Source organism: Malania oleifera, chromosome 1 (assembly GCF_029873635.1).
Source record: "Malania oleifera isolate guangnan ecotype guangnan chromosome 1, ASM2987363v1, whole genome shotgun sequence".
NCBI classification, from domain to species: Eukaryota; Viridiplantae; Streptophyta; class Magnoliopsida; order Santalales; family Ximeniaceae; genus Malania; species Malania oleifera.
Window position 1 is genome coordinate 136,527,802 of NC_080417.1, and position 21,001 is coordinate 136,548,802.

Genomic DNA, 21,001 nt, shown 5'->3' on the forward strand with positions numbered 1-21,001 from the left:
TATCATTGATGGATTAATTATCTCCTGGCATTCTTGTCTTTTGAAGGACTCTTTTTTATCAGTCAGTTGCACCTCAACACTTACCCAATTGTGCAGGCTTTGATTTTATCCAGGAACAAGATTAAAGAGTGGCCAGGTGCAATTTTAGAGTCTCTTTCAAATCTTACATGTTTGAAGCTTGACTACAATCCACTCAAACAGGTAATCAGGCTTGATTTTTATATTATGTTTTGCCATTTCAGTTAAATGCCGATCAAGGTAAGGCTGTGTTTAGGTCAATTCACAGCTTTTAATGATTTTGATCCAAGCTCTTACAAGTAGTATTTTCCAAACATAATCTGTTTGCTTGACATAGATTCCACCAGATGGCTTTCAAGCTGTCTCCAAGCTCCAGATTCTTGATCTAAGCGGAAATGCTGCTTCATTACCAGGACATCCAGCCTTCTCAAGCTTACCGCAGTTGCAGGAGCTTTATCTCAGGTCTGTCAGCTGGAATATCAGCTTGAGTGTGCATGCAAGGTTGATTCATATAACATCTCCAAAATCTGTTCTATTCTTATGTTTCTCTTTTGACTAACAGACGAATGCAGCTTCATGAAGTTCCATCAGACATACTGAGCTTGCAGAAGCTGCAGATTCTTGACTTGAGTCAAAATTCCCTCCAATTGATTCCAGAGGTAACATAATTTTTCGGTTACAGCACCTGCATTTAGTATTTGAAATTGAAACTTGCATTTAGCAGCAGTTGAAATTGCCAACTTAGAGTTCGTTGATTTTGTTCTCTCTCTATTATTTAACACTGATCTAAACTAAGCTTGATCAATGACTCATTCTTGTTGATGGTGGTTTGCATGCTATTACAAGGACAAGAATGCATTTATGTGTGATTAACTATATTCTAAAACTTCCATTTTCCAAGCAGTCCTCTTTGAGTAAATAAACAAAAAATCCTAGCTAATTTCTGATAACGCATGCAAACAAGACAATTTTTATTTTGTAATTTTTATTTATTTTCATTTTCTTTATTTAGATTAATTTATTAAGGTAATGTCCTTGAGATTTGAGGGAATTCTTTTAAGATTCTGTGGTATTATTATTATGGAAGCAAAATTCTAGGGTATTGGAGATTCATGAAGGAAAAGGACCACTTTTAGAGGGGAATCATTGCTTCAAAGTATGTTCGATGGTTGGACCACTAGAGTTGGGAGAGGAGCTTGTGGGGTTGAAGTTTGAAAATTCATTAGGAAACGTTGGGGTAGTTTTTTCTCCCTTTATTAGTTTTCAAGTAGAGAATGTGACGACCTGAAAATTCTGATATATATATATATATATATATATTTTCCCACATATTAAACTTTGATACCATGCCATAATATCCTGAACCCTAAGTGGGTACCCGACTGACCTGTTCATCACATATATCTACCATGCAGCGGAATCATACACATATTATCCCAGATACAATATTAGAGTTCTAATACCATCAATCATCACATAAATATCTCCCTATAAACATAATTACAACCCATGGTGTACAAAACATCACTATATACATACTGATACTCACATGCACTTACTTTTAACAAAAAATATCTAGGTCTCGCCCCAGAGCACGCTAGACTTGATTTCTCGTATTTCCTGAAATGTTGAAATTATTGGGGTGAGAGTGAGACACCTCTCAGTAAGATGGAATACATTATTATCAGTATGTGGCAGACGAGTTTTAGTGTATCATAAGCATATCCTGTAAATAAATAACTTTAACTGATAAACCATATAATACTGTACTCACACATAAATATATTTGAAAATACATATTTCCTTCTCAAAACAAGCTTCAATTCAATAAATAGCCATGTTTACGTAAATCCACATATTAGTATTTTACCCCATACAATAGATTACATAATTTCAATTCTCAACACATACTTATTTTCCATACTGAGCATATCTCCCCAACGGCATCAGTAGGAATTTCATAATATAATTTCCATACTGAGATGCCTCCCCAACGACATCAGTAGGAACTTTAGAACATAATTTCCATACTGAGCATACCTCCCCAACGACAACAGTAGGAACTCAACATAATTTCTATAATGAGCATACCTCCCCAACGGTATCAGTAGGAACTTTACAACATAATTTTCATACTGAGCATGCCTCCCAATTACATCAGTAGGAACTTCATAACATAATTTCCATACTGAGCATACCTCTCTGTCACGGGCTAAGCTTGTTCAGGGCATTATGCTTGCCTATGACCGCTTATCTCGTGTGTTTGGGATGGGTCTCCATCATGTAAATACTAGTGTAGGGTTATTTTCTAGTATTTCTTTCATTGTAAGCCAAATAAGGCAGTATGACTCCTCGGTCACTTTGATGTTTCGTAGTGCTAGAGTGAGAATGGCCTAGAAAGCTCTTTAGGGGAGGGTGAGTGTTCATCAATCATTGTAAAACTCACTAGCAATTGTCAACGTGCTTAGCCTACTTGCCTCCCTCGCTAAGTACAACATGTCAACGGAGGATTTGTTAATGAATTACGTTTGCTTCAATATTTACTGCTTGGTTGCCACGACTTTCATGAATTGATTATAATTTCCGCTGCTATCTGATTGAATGTTAATGAAAGTGTTCCGTGGATGAATGTTGGTAAACAAAAGGCTGGCTAGTTAAGCAAGAGTGCTTTAGCTAGCGCCGCACGGCCCTTCACAACGGTGTGAAAAAGGCGGACCGTGACATTTGGTATCAGAGCCCAAGTCGGTGACACTTGGTGAGAGCCCAAGGTTGAGTTGCTACGTGAATTCGTTTGCCTTCGTTGTTGGGTTTGGAAAGCTTTGGTAAGTGACCATGGCACCAAACAATGCTGAGAGGATCAGCGTGCTGGAAGCACAGGTTGAAGAGTCAACCAACACTATGGCCGCGGAGGTGGCCCAGATGAGAGAACTTGTTGATGAAGTGAGGGGATCACAAAAACATCAAGCAGGTTTGATAGGCGACATGTCAGAGGACTTTCGCCACACTGTGGAAACTTTGCAAGCCCGGATGGCAGATCTGGATGCAAAGGTAAATGTGATGGTTCTTGCTATGGGGAACTCCAACACTCCGGGAGTTAGCAAAACCAAGGTGCCAGAACCCAGGACGTATGGGGGTGCCCGAGATGCCAAGGAGTTAGAGAACTTCTTGTTTGATGTGGAGCAGTACTTTCGCGTTGTGAGGATGGCCTCAGAACAGGCAAAGGTGGATACTGCGACCATGTACTTGGTTGGTGATGCCAAACTGTGGTGGCGTACCAAGTACAGAGAAATTGAAAATGGAAACTGTGTGATTGATAGTTGGGCAGACTTGAGGAGAGAGCTCAAGGCCCAATTCTTTCCTGAGAACGTTGAGTATAATGCAAGGAGAAAACTGAGAGATCTCAAGCATACGGGTTCAATCAGTGACTATGTGAAACAATTTTCTGCTTTAATGTTGGATATTCGGGATATGTCGGAGAAGGACAAGTTGTTCTATTTTCTAGAGGGGATGAAACCGTGGGCAAGAACTGAACTTCATAGACAAAGGATTCAAGACTTGTCAACTGCACAAGCGGCTGCAGAACGCTTGACAGACTACGCTGGTGATGAGACCACTTCGTCCAAACGGTTTGGCGGAGAGGGAAACGGTGGAAAGTCTTTCAAGAATGGCAAACCCAAGAGTGGGGGAGCCGACCCTAATTCATCAACCTCACAGGAAGCTTCGTCGTCTCGAGGATTCAACACACCCAATGGAAAGGGGAAGAGTAAAATTGAGTGTTTCTTGTGTCGGGGTCCTCATAGAGTTTTTGAGTGCCCTCACAAAGCATCACTTAATGCCTTACAGGCTTCCATTGTAGAACAGGCAGTGGAAGACGATGGGGAAGAGGATGAAGCCCCGAGGGTGGGTTCAGTGCGGTTAGTGAACGCATTGGAAAAGCAGGCCAAAATATCGAAAGTTACACGAGCAAAAGGGTTAATGTTTGTGGACTTGAGGATAAATGGGAAGAGTACTCGCGCTATGGTGGATACGGGAGCTACTCATAATTTTGTTTCGCAGTTGGAAGCAGGAAGACTCAACTTATCCTTAGAGAAGGATACAGGACGCGTGAAAGCAGTTAACTCTGTAGCCCAGCCTACTCTGGGAGTAGCCAAGCAAGTGGCTATAAAGCTTGGACAGTGGGAAGGTCATGCGAATTTCACAGTGGTGCCATTGGATGACTATCCAGTCATTCTAGGAACGGAGTTCCTAATGGGGACGAGGGCAGTGCTGATGCCTTCGGCTGGTTCCCTGTGTCTGATGGGAGATCACTCGTGCATGGTGCAAGTCGTTGCAACGAAAGGAGACGAAGGGAAGTCCCTTTCAGCCATACAACTCAATGAAGGATTGGGTCAGGGTGAGCAGACACGTCTAGCCACGGTGGTGGTAGACAAAGAAGTAGGCCAAGAGCTGGAGCCTACGCCCATCCAAGCGGTGTTGGATGAGGATAAGGAGGTGTTGCCGGATAAGCTGCCTCACAATTTGCCTTCACGACGGACTGTGGAGCAAGAGATCAAGTTGTTATCAGGAGTGAAACCACCTGCTAAAAGGCCATGTCGGATTGCGCGTAGAGAGATAGTAGAGTTGGGGAAACAGCTTGATGAAGTGGAAGCGGGATGTGTTCGCCCTTCCAAAACACCGTTGGGAGTATCGGTGTCGTTTCAGAGGAAACATGAAGAGCATCTACGGAAGGTGTTCGACAGGCTGAAGGGAAACAGTCTGAATGTAAAGAAGGAGAATTTCTCTTTCGCTCGGTGGAGCAACAAATTCCTTGGTCAAGTCGTTGAACAAGGTCGTATCTGGAGGGGTATGGAGAAGGTAAGGATGGTTCAAGAACGGAAGATCCCCACAACAGTGAAGGAGTTGCGTTCCTTTCTTGGCCTTACTAGTTACTGCAGGAAGTTCGTTAAGGGGTATTCGCGGAGAATGACTCCAATGACAGGACTACTGGGAAGGTATTATTGGCCGCACACGCGGGATGATGTGGTTAATTATACCAAAACTTGTCTCACTTGCCAACAAGACAAGGGGGAGCGGAAGAAGTATGGTACTTTCATGGCCGCACCAAAGTACTGTTCGGCAGAGGGGACGACACAATTGTTCCTTGTGACTGTTGTGAAACATTGGGGTTTTCCCCAAGTTATTATTTGTGACCAAGATTTAATGTTCACTGACAACTTCTTAACAGAATTTTTCAGGATATTCAGGTCACACCTTGACATCTCTTCGAGTTATCATCGACAGACAGACGAACAGATGAAGAGATTCAGAGAGCTGCTAGATGAGTACTTGTGCCATTTTGTCAATGACAACCAGAAGAATGGCGTGCAACTACTTGATGTGGCTCCATTCTGTGGCAATGCCCAAAGGCGCTCAACAACCAACAAGAGTCCTTTTGCGCTTGTTACAGGCCAGCTGCCGCTGTTACCTCACACAGTGGGCGAGCCGTACAGACGAAAGAGTCTTAAGGCATACATCTTCACCAGTGGAGGGAGACAGAATGCAGACTTTGCCCAAGTCTATCTGGAGAAAGCTTCTAAGCAGATGAAGAAGTGGGCAGATCAACAGAGAAAACCGCAATTTCATGTCAATTGCCTCAAGCCATTCAACGCCAACACCAATGACCTGAGCAGAAGTCAGTCAAACAGCGCAGAGTTGAAGACAGTACCACCTGACAGACATGATGTTGAAGAGATCCGTGCAGGCAGAAAGTTCATATCCTCAAGGAAGAAGCGGCAGAAGTTCCTAGTGAAGTGGAAGCGCCTTGATGACAAAGAAATCAGCTGGATTTCTGCGGAAGATATTCAACTGTTCGTGGACAAATTTGAAGTGTACCTACCGCCAAAAGTCTACGAGGACGTCGACCGCATAAGTGGGGGAGAATGTCACGGGCTAAGCTTGTTCAGGGCATTATGCTTGCCTATGACCGCTTATCTCGTGTGTTTGGGATGGGTCTCCATCATGTAAATACTAGTGTAGGGTTATTTTCTAGTATTTCTTTCATTGTAAGCCAAATAAGGCAGTATGACTCCTCGGTCACTTTGATGTTTCCTAGTGCTAGAGTGAGAATGGCCTAGAAAGCTCTTTAGGGGAGGGTGAGTGTTCATCAATCATTGTAAAACTCACTAGCAATTGTCAACGTGCTTAGCCTACTTGCCTCCCTCGCTAAGTACAACATGTCAACGGAGGATTTGTTAATGAATTACGTTTGCTTCAATATTTACTGCTTGGTTGCCACGGCTTTCATGAATTGATTATAATTTCCGCTGCTATCTGATTGAATGTTAATGAAAGTGTTCCGTGGATGAATGTTGGTAAACAAAAGGCTGGCTAGTTAAGCAAGAGTGCTTTAGCTAGCGCCGCACGGCCCTTCACAACGGTGTGAAAAAGGCGGACCGTGACACTCTCCAACGACATCAGTAGGAACTCATTTTTCTCAACACAAAATTATTAATCATCATTTTCACAAACAAGAACAAAACCTGTCATTTCATAATTTTCATAAGACCATTATGTCATATTCGGCACACAGCCGTTTATCATCGGCACACAACCATATATATATAATCATATCATAATTTCATAATTTTTACCACATTTCCTGAAAATCATTGCCAAATCGTACCCATTTTGTTTATTTAGAAAATAATCTAACGTGCTGATTTAATCTAACGTGCTGATTTAGCAACTTGGAATATAGGGACACTTACGGGTAAAAGCATGGAAATTGTGGATACAATGATTAGAAGAAGAATTAATATAATTTGCCTTCAAGAAACTAAGTGGGTGGGGGAGAAAACTAGAGAAATCGATAAATCAGGTTTTAAGCTTTGGTACACTGGAAAAGAAAAATATGAGAATGGAGTAGGCATTATTATAGATAAAAACTTAAAAGATAGCGTTGTGGATGTAATTAGAGTAAGGGATAGAATTATAAAAATCAAAATGGTATTAGGACAAGAGATAATAAATATCATTAGTGCTTATGCTCCTCAAGTTGGCTTAGCAGAAAATCTTAAGAGACAATTTTGGGAAGATATGGATAGTATTATACAAGGCATACTAGGGACTGAGAAAATATTTATAGGAGGAGATCTGAATGGACACGTTGGAAGAGATAATAAAAATTATGAAAGGATACATAGAGGATATGGATATGGAGACAAAAATGAGTCTGGGGAGATGATCTTAGACTTTGCTATGTCATATGATTTTAGTATAATGAATACTTGCTTTAAGAAGAGAGAAGAACACTTAATAACCTTTAAAAGTGGACAAAATAGAAGTCAAATAGATTTTTTTTTAACTAGGAGGGTAGATCGTGTATCATGCAAGGATTGTAAAGTTATTCCAGGTGAAAGTCTAACCACACAACATAGAGTCTTAGTGTTAGATATATGCATTAAAAAATGGAAGAAAAAGGATAAAATAAACCAGTGTAGGAGAACTAGATGGTGGAACCTAAAAGGAGAAAATATAATAAAATTTAAAGATAAAATGATCAAAGATGGGGATTGGACCTTAGAGGGTGGGATAGATTCAAATACTCTTTGGAATAGATTAGCTAACTCTATTAAAAAGATAGCAAATGAGATTTTAGGTGAATCAAGGGGAAGATTCTCAAATAGCAAAGAAAGTTGGTGGTGGGATAAAGATGTACAAAAAATCATAAAGACAAAAAGAATTTGGTATAAAACGTGGCAAAAATGTAGAAACAACGATAACTTTGAAAAATATAAGGAGGCAAGAAAAAATGCAAAAAGGGCCATTAGTGAAGCTAAATATAGATCATTTAATAGTTTGTATGATAGATTAGGTACAAAAGAAGGGGAAAGAGATATATTTAAACTTGCTAAAGCTAGAGAAAGGAAGAACAAGGACTTAGGAAATGTAAAATGTATAAAAAGTGAGGATGATATTGTCTTGGTTAAGGACGAAGATATTAAAGAAAGATGGTGAAGTTACTTTAGTAAGTTGTTTAATGAAAACCAAATAGAAGGCTTAAATTTAGAATTGTCAAATGGAAAAGACTAAAAATATGAGATCTATTCGCAACATTAGAGTTAATGAAGTTAAGTTTGCACTAAAAAAGATGAAAAATGGGAAAGCTATGGGACCAGATAACATCCCAATTGAAGTTTGGAAATGCTTGGGTGATAACGGAATTATATGGTTAACTAATTTATTTAATACAATTGTAAAAACTAAGAAAATGCCAGATGAATGGAGGAAAAGCACTTTAATACCTATATACAAAAATAAAGGAGATATTCAAAATTGTAATAACTATCGTGGAATTAAACTTATGAGTCATACGATGAAACTATGGGAAAGAGTAGTTGAACAAAGATTAAGTTAGAAACGAAGATCTGAGAAAATCAATTTGGTTTTATGCCTGGGAGATCTACCACAAAAGCTATTTATCTTTTAAGAAGATTAATGGAAAAGTTTAGGGAAAAGAAGAGGGACTTGCATATGATATTTATTGACCTTGAGAAAGCATATGATAGGATACCTAGGGAAGTTTTATGGTGGGTTTTAGAAAAAAAGGGTGTATGTTGTAGGTATACCGATGTCATTAAGGATATGTACGATGGAGTAATGACTAGTATAAAGACTATAGATGGAGAAACTAGAGAATTTCCAATTACCATAGGTGTACATCAAGGATCTGCTTTGAGTCCTTATCTTTTTGCTTTAGTGATGGACCAATTGACTAAGAGTATTCAAAAGGAGGTTCCATGGTGTATGTTGTTTGCAGATGATATTGTATTAATTGACGAAACTAGGGATGGAGTAGAGGCTGAGTTAGAATTATGGAGAGAAGCTTTGGAATCTAGAGGCTTTAAGATAAGTAGAAATAAAACAGAATATATGAAATGTAATTTTAGTAATGATAGGAGGAATATTGGAGACAAAGTTAAACTTGATGATGAAGAAATAAATAGTACTTGTAGATTTCGATACCTTGGATCTATTATGCAAGCTGAAGTAGAAATTGAAGATGATGTAATGCATAGAGTTAAAGCAGGTTGGGTAAAATGGAGAAGTTCTTCAAGTGTTCTATGTGATCGTAGAATACCCTTAAAATTGAAATGGAAGTTTTATAGGACATCTATAAGACCAGCTATGCTATATGGATCAGAATGTTGGGCGACGAAGAAACATAATATCCAAAAAGTAAAAGTTGCCGAGATGAGGATGCTTAGATGGATGAGTGGTATAACATTAAAAGATAAATTAAGGAATGAACATATTCGTGGTAAGTTAGGTGTAGCTCCTATAGAAGATAAGATAAGGCAAGGACGACTCAGATGGTATGGACACTTGCAACGTAGGCCTTATAGTGCACCTGTGAGGAAGAGTGACTTAGTTACTGTGGGGGGCAGTAGAAGGGGTAGGGGTAGACCTAAAATAACTTGGGAGGAGATAGTGGGTAAGGATTTAATGTCTTTGAATCTATCAAAAGAAATGGTCTATGATCGCATAAATTGGCGGAGAAGGATTCATATAGCCGACCCCACTTAGTGGGACTAAGGCTTGGTTTTGTTGTTGTTGTTGTTGTTGTTGTTGCTGATTTATACAATAAAAATAATCATACTCATGCCACACAGTTTGAGTAATAAATTATAATATACAACTACATAGGAAAAATATATTTTATTCACCTATTAATTTAATTCCATTGTAAATTTAATTCCATTATATCCCAAAAATTCTGATATAATCAATTCCCTACTGTTTAACTTAATTCCAAAATAATCCGAAAAATCTAATTTGATCAAATCCCTACAATTTACTTAATTCCAAAATATTTCCAAAAATCTAATTTAATCAAATCCCTGCAATTTACTTAATTCCAAAATATTCCCAAAAATCTAATTTAATCAAATCCCTACAGTTTTACTTAATTCCAAAATATTCCCAAAAATCTAATTTAATTGAATCCCCGCAATTTTACTTAATTCCAAAATATTTTCAAAAATCTAATTTAATCAAATCCCTGCAGTTTACTTAATTCCAAAATATTTCCAAAAATCTAATTTAATCAAATACTACAATTTAATCGGTTAATTTTGAAAATAATTGATATAATCTATTACCCTTACCTTGGTCTTGAAGTGGTGTCTAAGAAGCCCAAACCTAAAATCTGCTCCGATTAACTTGCTAAGGATCGAAGCCGAGACCTCGTGGTGGTGTCTGATCGTCAATTTGGTTGAATACTAGGGAGAAATCGAAGAGAGAGAGTGAGAGAGAGATGGTGAGGAGAGAGAGAGAGGGATATGTACGACCATAGGGGGAGGCATTTGAATTGCCATTCTCAAATTCCCATTTCAATCAGGAAGCTCTTCCTAATGTTATACTTATATATTATAATATTATTATATTATATTATATTATATTATTTAATTAATTATTAATATTAATTAATTAATTAATTAATTAATTTAATTATTTAATTATTATTATTATTAATTTTTTTTTACCCCTTCCATGCATATTATTTTTGGGGTCGTTACAGAGAATGAGTAGCATTTCTTTTGGCACGATATTTTGTGTGGCCAATCTCTTCTCAGTTCGAAATTCCCATCCATTTTCAGTTTAGCTTGCGATAAGGATGCTCTAATTAGTATGCACCTTTTTCAAATTACTATTCAAAGGATTTTTTGGAACATTCCCTTGTTAAGAAATGTCTCAGTTTGGGAATTTGACCACCTTATAGATTTTTACAGCAGCTTGTGCAAATTTCTGTATCGCTCGTTAATGACCCAAAATGAAGCTTGGATAAAGATGGTAGATTCACTGTCAGATCTTATTATTGGTGTCTCACCCCCCTTGATGGAAACCTTCAATAACTTTCCCTAGAAAACCATCTGGAAAACAACCACCCCCGCAAGGCAGCTTTTCTTTGCTTGGGAGGCAACCCTGGGGAAGTTTCTTGCCCTTGAGAACCTGCAGAAAAGGGGGCTATCCCTTGTTAATAGGTGCATGTGTTTGTATAATGCTGAATCTGCTGATCACATACTCTTGCACTGCTCTACCAGCAACTTTTGAAACTTGGCCTCTTCTATGATCAGGCAGCAGTAGGTTACTGGCAGAACAGTGAAAGAAGAGTTATGGGCATGGAAAGGTATTGGTTCTGGTAAGGATAGGAGGAAAACTTTATCTCTCATTCCCCTAGCCATTATTTTGTTGATGGAGGGAAAGAAAAAGAGCTTTTGAAGTATTGGTGATGCTAAAACCTGTTACTAAGAACTGGTGGATCGTGGCTGTAACAAGGTGGGATTCTGGGCTGTTTTTGTTTGACACTTATAATTCTTGATTTTTTGGACACCCTGCAGTGTGGGTGATTTCCTTTTGTTACTGTACTTGGTGTGGCATTCCCTTGATACACTTTAATGAGTTTTTCTTTACTGATCAAAAAAAGATTCTAGGGAACAATTCTTTAGGAAATTAGTGTTTTAGTTTACTTAGGCTTCCTTATTATCCGAGTATTGTAAGCCTATAAAAAGGCCCATGTGTATTGGTTTTATTCAGACTTGCTTTGATAAATAAAGTTGTTGGATGTTGGTCCAGCTTCAAGTGGCACCAGAGCAAACTCTGATCTGACACGGCTGACAGTGTTTTGAAAACTTAAGTTTCCTTGCATCCACTGTCTCTGCCACCAGATTACCACCGACCACCCCAGCCCTTTCCTTAGTCTCCACTCAACCCTTTTTATTTGCAACAGTTTGAGAAAAAAAAGAGTGTTGCTGCAGCAGAAGCAGAAGGAAAAAAGGAAGAGAGAGAGAGAGAGAGAGATGTAGTCATTGCAAAATTGAGCCCTAACGTCCAGCTGCGATCTCCAGTTGAAGAAAGATGACCCTGTTCATCATTATCCCAAATTCAACAAAGATAAAGTTTGACCTCACCAAATTTGAACCATGCCATTCTATGGCCTTCCTCCTTGTTGCTGGTGTGAGGTCAAGCTAAGGAGATGCCGAAGTTGCTTTGAAGAATACGAAGTTCGAGTGGCAACACTCTTGCCTTACATGAAGAAGTGCCAAACCAAGAACCAGCTGCCAACTTTCGCTCTCTCTGCTATCCAACGCACTTCGCTGTGGTCATTCAACAATACCAACATTGTCAGAAGCCCCTCCTGCCGCTAGCAAGCAGCAACTTAGGTCAGCAGAGGAATGAACCCTTGCTGCCACTCACATAGCTTTCCTGTCCTTGCTGCCCCTTTTGAAGGAGCATTTGCACGTAACCTGCCACCATTGTGGCTGGTTTCTAAGGCAGCTCCTTAGTTCATAGGCGGTTTGTGTAGGCAGATTAGGCCTCTCCTAGCACTTATTCCAGTACGATCATGCCCAGGGAGGATTATTGTGAATATGTGTCCTGCAATTTCTGTTTTTGCCCCATGAAAAAAGGGGTAGTGGATGCTTCTATGCAATTGGGCTGGTAGTCATTTCAAGAGAATCTGTTTTGGTAAGTGCAAATCTTGTGATGAGACCAAGAATAAAAATTTTGGTTTCGATCAAAATTTTGAGGGTTTCTATTTATGAAAAATGTTATGGAAATTTCAATTCTGATTTTAGAAAGTGACAAACTTGTAGTAAATTATGGACAACATGGATGAAACTTAAGGAAATATTAGCGTAGATGACTTAATAATTTAGAACCGAAAGAGGAAGCTTGAATTTTGCTCCCTTTTTTTTCAGTTTTAAATTTAAAAATTCAAAATTTTGGCCATGTATCCAAATTTGGCAGAAATTTTGCAATAAATAAATTGGATAGTTTTTTCTGTTCCAATCTAAAATTGACTGAAATTTTGGCAAAATGACCAAAATTTAGTGGCATGGATAGGACACGCCGAAAGCAATGCGGAGGTGAATGAACTAAAGAACTGTGGTTCATACCCATGTAGAATGATTCCTTCTAAACTCCTTTGTGAGATGGGCTGTTTTATGGTGGATCTTATAAATATGGACTATGGACGTATGTTGAGCAATTTGATGTCTCGTGAGAGGAGGCATATTGATGCAAGTTGCAATATTATTAAGGGTACAATAATAACTGTATCGTAGCTACTTTTTTTGTGGTTAGGAAAGCTGTCCAGTGATTTTGGTGATCTGGAAGAAGGCATATGTCGTTAACATTTTGCACTTGTTTTATTATTTATTTATTATTTTTTTGCAGGGTGGGGGTGGGAAGGAGTTCCATATTTATTATTAGATGAACAAAATATCACATGTATGTGCATGTAATCCCATAATGCACAACGCACAATGCACGTTGTACTGATTGTATTCTTGAAGTGGTCAATGCCATTCATATAATATGGTGTTCTATTCTTGCATCCTTTGCTGGGCACTGTTTAATCAGGAGATCCAGGACTATGTGCATTTTGATGTTGTGGTGCGTCACTGTTTAATCAGGATATTCAGGACTATGTACGTTTTGATATCCTGGTGGTTATCAATTATCTTTTTTGTGTGTGTGTGTGTGTGTGTTCTTTTTTCCTTTTTTTTTTTCCTGGGAATGTATCTTCATTTAAGAATTTTGTCCGTAGCTATGTACCAACATCCTCCTTTTTTGTTGGGTAGGGAGTTTGGGATTGAGTGCCTTTACAATAAAATTGTTCTTTGATTATCATTCTGTGCAGGGATTCAAAAATCTATCTTCTCTTACTGAGCTTGACGTGTCTGACAATAATATTACAACACTCCCCCCACAACTGGTTAGTATACAACATCTTTGATTCTGCTCTAATGGGTTTGATAAATGATGTTGACATGTGACAAATGTGGTGCTGCATGAGGTCTCTTTTTAGAAACTTCAGCCCCTCACCCTCCCACAAAAGGGTGATCCAAGTGGATTCTTTCTGATTGGTAGTCAACTTCCCATTATTTGATAATTTTGATTCATCTCACCATCTGTTGGTCACTTTTTGTACCTAATGATGAAAGCTGTGGTTTGGTTTACTATTTCTCTCCAGCAAGTGCATTTTAGGAAACAATGTTTTTTGGCCCTCAAAGTGCATTTTATGACCTATAATCTTAGTACTCTGCATTCTTGTAATAGTGTGGAAGACATTTTCCCATGACAATTGTCACAAGTGACATCAAATAGAGCATAGCTGCATAAGTAGTTAAAATTTTCTTTTAGCTTATTGAACTGTCTTTATTACTGTTTTATTTCTGTTTGAGCCCCTTTTCAAAGAGTTAATTGATTTTTTTGTTCTAAGCTTGAGAGTTTGTTGGGCAGGGGTTGCTTGAACCTAGTCTACAGGTCTTGAGACTTGATGGAAACCCATTGAGAAGGTATGCTGAATATTTTTTTTTTGGTTAATATCTACTATATTCAGCCCCTACCCAGAAATTTTGCTATGAATAAAATAACTGATTCAAAATTGAGTTCAATGTCCTTGAGTTTAACTCAGCTACCTTGTATCAAAGCTACTTGAATCAAACTTGAGGACATTGTTTCCAGCTGGCTCAGTGGGCAAACCTTAATGTAATTCTTGATATTTGTGACTACAGAGTGGGGTTGATGTTTTTTACCTTGGGATGGCATTCCCTTGATGCTCTGCTAATATAAATTTCTATTTACTGATTTAATAAAAAAAAAAAAAAAATGAAAGATGCTTGGTTTAGTGCAATGCCAGTAACCATTCATGAGGATGAATTGGACCAATTGACTTGCCAGAGTCCAAGTCAACCAGCAAGGAATTTCTTCACTCTATTGGAGAAGTTTGGAATCTCATACCTGCCATTGTTATTTATAGATTGTAGAAATATAAGTTGGCTTTTGTAAATAAAGAAATTATCATTATTAGCGAAATGATTATGAACAATAAATGTGGGAAAGTTTTTGGAGCTAGGGTGTGGTTGGAAATTTGGTGTATGTTCTTGACTTGGTGGATCAAAAGGATATGTGGCAACATTTCGTGAAGGAATTTTGTGAGTTGGCTAGGATTTTCCTCCCAGGTGCTGGTTGCACAGAGGGAGGAAGTCTGCGACCAGCACCTGGGAGGAAGTCTGCGAAGTAATCATTCGTCGAGTCAGTTGTGTTGGCAGAGAAGAATCATCTGTGCATGTTGAGATGGTGAGATACAAGTGAAAAAACTTGGGCATCTGTTGCTGGAAGCCAATAATTCTATTCTGGAGGCTACAACACCCACAGTGAGGCTGGCTAGGATTTCAGTCGCGGCTGTGTGGGTGAGGTGGCTAGGCTTTCACTAAGGTATGAGAGTGCGAAGAATATTTGGTGGAGTGACTTTATGATTGTTCTGGACCTTGGCCAGTTACTGGAAAGGAAAGGAGGTTCATTTAGATTTCAGACAGGCCAGTGAAAGGAACAGAGCCAGAACCAGAATGATTTTGGTTCAGACCTGGGCCAGTCCTTGGAAAGGAGGCTCATTTATTTTGCAATTGGGCTGAAAATCCTAATGAATCTGTTAGTCCAGTAGGCTTTTGCAATAGCCCAGGGTTCTGACTAGGTCAAGGGCTAGTCAGGTTTTACATATGGGGGTTCAGATATGGTGAGGCTCAGAAGGTTTCAAATTGCAATGTTTCTAGTCGAGGAATCAGTGCAAGGAGTAGTGCAGTTCGCACAATGTGTGTAATGGTGGGAAGGCTTTCTTTACTGACAAAAGAGGGGGTAATAATGTAAGAAATTAAGATGTAATAAAAATGATAACTAAATTAAATTATTGAGACAGTTACAATAGAGAAGCTGAGGTGTGGTAGGACCACTGTCCTTGAAACCGATTTCGTGCCTACGGAGAAAATCTCTCAATGCAAATAGTCACAATGCGCACGGTTTTCAGGTTTACTCATCTAGGCTTGGGTTCGTGTGCACTCACAAACTCTAGAGCTTTAGGAGCTATAGTACACGGTTACCCAATGTATAGGAAGGGAAAAAAAACGGATAAGATGATAGAAGGAAAAAAAAAAAAAAAAAAACCAAGACATCTACCAGAGACTACTATTGGATGATGGAGAGAAGTATGTAAGAAAGAGAAGAGAGATGTTTCTTGGGTTGTGTTTTGGAAAAGGCTGGAGGTAGCCTTTTTATAGTAACTTCCAATTAGTTATTGCAGTAGATTAATGGTATTTGACCGTTCAAATACTACCATTAATATCTAGCTGTTGCAGGAGATTAAACAAAATAAAAACAACTGAAAATAAAACGTAGAAAAATTTCTGCTATTAATCCACAAAATAAAGAAACAAAAAACTGTTAGAATTTGAAACATCTCCAACAAATAATAGGCAAATGCCCTAGGCTGTGCAAGGGAAAAGAGGCTAAGTGATGCTGATGGAACCAGTGAGTCATCTAGTGTGATAAATCGTCTCGTAGTGGATATTAAGAGAGGTGGTGCGTAGATCTGGGGATAGCAAGGATGGCAAGGGATGTAGTAAGGCTGAGGATATGAAGGTTTGTAAGTGTGCAGGAGGGGCTTGGTAAGAGAAGTGCTCTTGTTAAGAATCAAATAAACTCTTAACATGCAGGTGAGCAAACTCTTAAAAGAGATTATGTTGGTAATTTTTATGTTGAGTCACAGAATTGTTCTAAGGCCACAGGCGTGGAGAAGGATAATGAAGTAATATTGATTAAAAGAAATGGGGTGTTATCGAAAAATGACAGTGAGTGTGGCGGTGATTTTGTTTGTGAAAGTAGTTTATTGTTGGATTAGTTCACAGTTTGGTTATGTTTGCAATTCTTCTAAAGTATTTGGGGATATTTCTCATGTTCCACATTCTCCACTTGAAGGCTTGGATGATGTATCTATTTTTGAGGGGGTGAAGATTTGGTAGTAAGTAATCAATGTTGGGATGGGATTTTGCCCACCCTTATGTGGGAGGTTAGTGCAAAGTATGTTGAAGCTCTCAAGTTGGGTGACAGAATGGGATTGTGGGTGGCTGATCCTTGAGGGAATGAAGTTCACTTGGACAATGCTAAAAGGAAAACAGAAAGCACAGTGTGAATTAGTGAATTTGTGTAGTTCTCATTATGAGAGAGGTTTAGAGAGCGGTTTTCTTATTCAGAGCTTGTTAGATTTTGTTTTGCTTTCTTTTCTTTTCCTTTTTTTTTTTTTTTTCTGTTTTTGATTTTTGATTTTTTTTTAATGGAAGAGGAAGGATAATATCAATTAGTGTAAGAGACTAGGTGATGTAACATAAAGGGTGAAAATATAATAAAAATTTAAAGATAAAATGATCAAAGATGTTGATTGAATAATAGAGGATGGTATAAACACAATTATTCTTTGGAGTGGGATAGCTAGTTTTATTAAAAAGATAGCAAAAGAGATTTTAGAGAAGACTCTAAAATAATAAAGAAAGTTGGTGTTGGGATCAAGATGTCAAAAAAGTTGTAAAGACAAAGAATTTGGTGTAAAACATGGGGAAATGTAGAAACATGAAAACTTTGATTAAAAAAGATGCAAAAAGAAGCCTGTTAGTGAAGTTAAACATTGGTCGTATAATAATTTATGTTCTAGATTAGATACAGAAGAAGGGTAAAGAGACATGTTTAAACTTGTTGGACTTGGAGAAAGAAAGAACAAAGACTTAGGTAATGTAGAATGTATAAAATGTGAGAATGATATTGTCTTAATTAAGAAATAAGACATAAAAACAAAATAACGAAGTTACTTTAATAAGCTATTCAATGAAAATCAAGTAGAAGACTTGAGCTTAGAATTGACAAAATGAGAAAAAAGGTTAAAATATGAGATTTATTTGCAAAATTAGAGTTAATGAAGTTAAATTTAGATTAAAAAAATGAAAAATAGAAATGCTATAAGACCAGATAACATCCAATTAAAGTTTGGACATCTCTAGGTAATAATGAAATTATATGGTTAATATAAAACTAAGAAAATGTTAGATGAATGGAGGAAAAACACTTCCTATATACGAAAATAAAGAAGATATTTAAAATTGTAATAATTATTGTGAAATTAAACATATAGTTATACAATAAAATTATGGAAAAGGGTTGTTGAACAAAGATTAAGTTTAGAAACAAGCGTCTTAGAAAATCAATTTGGTTTTATGCCTGGAAATCTACCACATTAACTATATAACTTTTAAGAAGATTAATGGAAAAGTTTAGAGAAAAAAAGGACTTGCAGATAATTTTTATTGACTTAGAGTAAATGTATAATAGAGTACCTAGGGAAGTTCTATGATGAGTTTTAGAAGAAAATGACTTAATGTAATTAAGGATATGGACGATGGAGTAATGACTAACATTAGGACTATAAGTAGAGAGGTTAAGGAATTTCCAGTCATAATATGTGTACATCAAATATTTACTTTGAGTCTTTATCTTTTTGCTCTAGTGATGGATGAACTTACCAAGAGTATCCAAAAATGAGGTTCCATAGTTTATGTTGTTTGCAAATGATATTGTTTTGATCAATGGAACTATAGAGGTGGAGTTGAATCCAAGTTAGAATTATGGGGGAAAAAAAAAATTAGAATCTAGAGGTTTTAAGATAAGTAACAATAAGACAAAATATATGAAATGTAGTTTTAGTTTTAGGAGGAGGAATATTGGAGAAAAGTTTAAACTTGATGGTCAAGAAATCAATAACACTAATAAATTTCAACGCATTTGCTCCATTATGCAAGTTGAAGAAGAAATTGAAAAAATATCTAATGCATAGGGTTAAAGCAGGTTGGGTAAAGTAGAAAAGTGCTTTGAGCGTGTTGTGTGAATGAAGAATACCCTTTAAATTAAAAAATAAATTCTATACGACGGCTGTAAGGCCAGATATGCTATTTGGATTAGAATGTTGGGCGACTAAAAAGTAATATATCTGAAAAAATTAAAATTGTTGAGATGAGAATGCTAAGGTGGATGAGTGGTATAGTATTAAAGATAAATTAAGAAACGAACATATTCAAAGTAAGTGTGGCGCAGCTTTTGTAGAAGATAAGATGAGAAAGAAACTACATAGATGGTTTAGGTATTTGCAACATAGACTAAATAGCGCGCTAGTGTGAAGGAATGAGTTAGTTATTGTGAAAGGCAATAGAAGGGGTAAGAAGTAGACGCAAAATAACTCGGCATGAGATAATAAGTAAAAATTTAATAGACCTAAATTTGTTGGAAGAAATTGCTCATGATCATGTTAATTGGCGGAAAGAGTTCATGTAGCCAACCCCCACTTATTGAGACTTAAAACTTTGTTTTTTGTTGGTGTTTTTTATTTTTTACTTTTTTGTTTTCCCTTCTTGCTTTGAGAATCTCCTATCCTCTCCTACGTAAAAATTTCTCTCCTCTTAATATTTTTTCTTTTTTATTAAAAATGCTAGGTCTTTGTTTTTTTTTAAATTGACCTCTTGCATGGTACAATGGGGATCAGTTAAAATAATTTGTAAGAAAAGCAGATGGACTCATTCTCTTGTCATGGAAATGCAATGGACCTAATCTCAATGAACACGTGAAAATTACAGCAGTGTGGTCCATTTACTCTGGTTTCTCAACTACATTCCTCATGTGTTCATATATTTTATTACTCGACTTCTGTGATCTTGTCGTGGTTTTCCCATATATATATATATATATTTTAAAAATCACATTTCGTAATGGGTTCTGATTCGAAAAAGCAGTACTGATGTTACCAGAGCAATCATTTCTATTAAAGAATGATAGATTGAGATATTGAATTTTAAACTAAAAGATTCTGGATGCTATTCTGATCTATGCCAATTTTTTCAGCATCCGGCGGGCCATTTTGGACAAGGGAACCAAAGCTGTGCTGAAATATTTGAATGAGAAAATTCCAGGGCCTTAACTTGTTTGGCATCTCCCTAGTTGTGGCTCGTGCATGTGCGTGTATAATTTATTGTAGAAAGAGATTACCAGAACAGACGCTGCCACAGCTGCTTTATTATGGTTTTTGTTTAAAAGCTTCCTTTAGTGGAGTGCATACTGATTCTGAAAGCAGTGCATACGAATCTGGCTTTCATTTATTTATTTATTTTTTTGAGCTTCTTGTGATTTTCTGTACCTGCATGGAAGTGTTGGGCTTAAATGTGAGTTGATCCCATAAACAAAAAGAAAAAAAATTTATATGACAAATATGTAAAATTAATAAAAAAAAATTATTTTATTTTATTTTATTTTATCTTATTTATGTGTATTGATCAAATCTTGCACCTCGCCGTAACCCAAGCCTACCGGTATTTGGCAATCGAGTTCTTTATGGGGACATTTGTGCTCACCTAATTATTAATCATCCGAAAAATCAATTATGAATTAATTATAAGCTATAGGATATTCAACCAATTATTTAAGGGTGTGCCCTTTGGCACTTTTATTTTTTATTATATAAAAAGATAATTTTATCACTTGATTGTTACTCTGCAAGTGAAAAGCCAAATGGGAGGGGAGGGTGCCAATTTTTCACTTTGTTGTATGAGAAAAAACAGTGCAAACAATAATTTATAGGAATATTTTAGAAAAACAATAGTAGATACCAAAAATAGAAAAAAAAAATTGATTTTCTACTTTTGGTATTGGGCAAGGTAAGCACACAAATGATATATGGCTTACTGTTGTAGTGTTATTTCATAAATTTTCCTTTTATTGTAAATGTTCTTCTACGTTTATTTATTATGTTTTCCTTTTATGAATGAGAAAAAATTTGCAGTTAGGCAATTGGTGAAGGTAGAGTGTTTGTGCATGCATTGCCACGAAGAAAGATGTGGAAACCGAACTCTAGAATCTCTTTTAACTATAGTTTTACCAAGAGCAGTGGGAAGTGTGAAATGCATATTTATTCTGTGAGTAATAATCTACATATACAACTCTTGAAATTGAGTGTGGGGAATCACAAAGATGACTTTTGAGAATCTTTAGTTATTGATTTTCTTCTTGCTGTTGAGATAATTGATGAAAATTAGAGGTTTTGTCATGGATGTTAGGGATTGAGTCACACCCTCGC

General features: G+C 37.1%; 1 protein-coding gene across 1 annotated transcript in view; it reads left to right on the top strand.

Moving 5' to 3' along the window:
• The window catches only part of LOC131146223 (plant intracellular Ras-group-related LRR protein 6), a 62,204-nt gene extending 42,027 nt beyond the window's left edge, over positions 1-20,177 (top strand). Inside the window, exons 16-21 of the mRNA XM_058095661.1 lie at positions 97-201; positions 356-480; positions 581-677; positions 13,700-13,774; positions 14,302-14,357; positions 19,774-20,177. Of these exons, the coding sequence (XP_057951644.1) occupies positions 97-201; positions 356-480; positions 581-677; positions 13,700-13,774; positions 14,302-14,357; positions 19,774-19,849 (534 nt within the window). The 3' untranslated portion in view covers positions 19,850-20,177. The remainder of the gene's footprint in view (positions 1-96; positions 202-355; positions 481-580; positions 678-13,699; positions 13,775-14,301; positions 14,358-19,773) is intronic.
• The last annotated feature ends 824 nt before the right edge of the window (positions 20,178-21,001 follow it).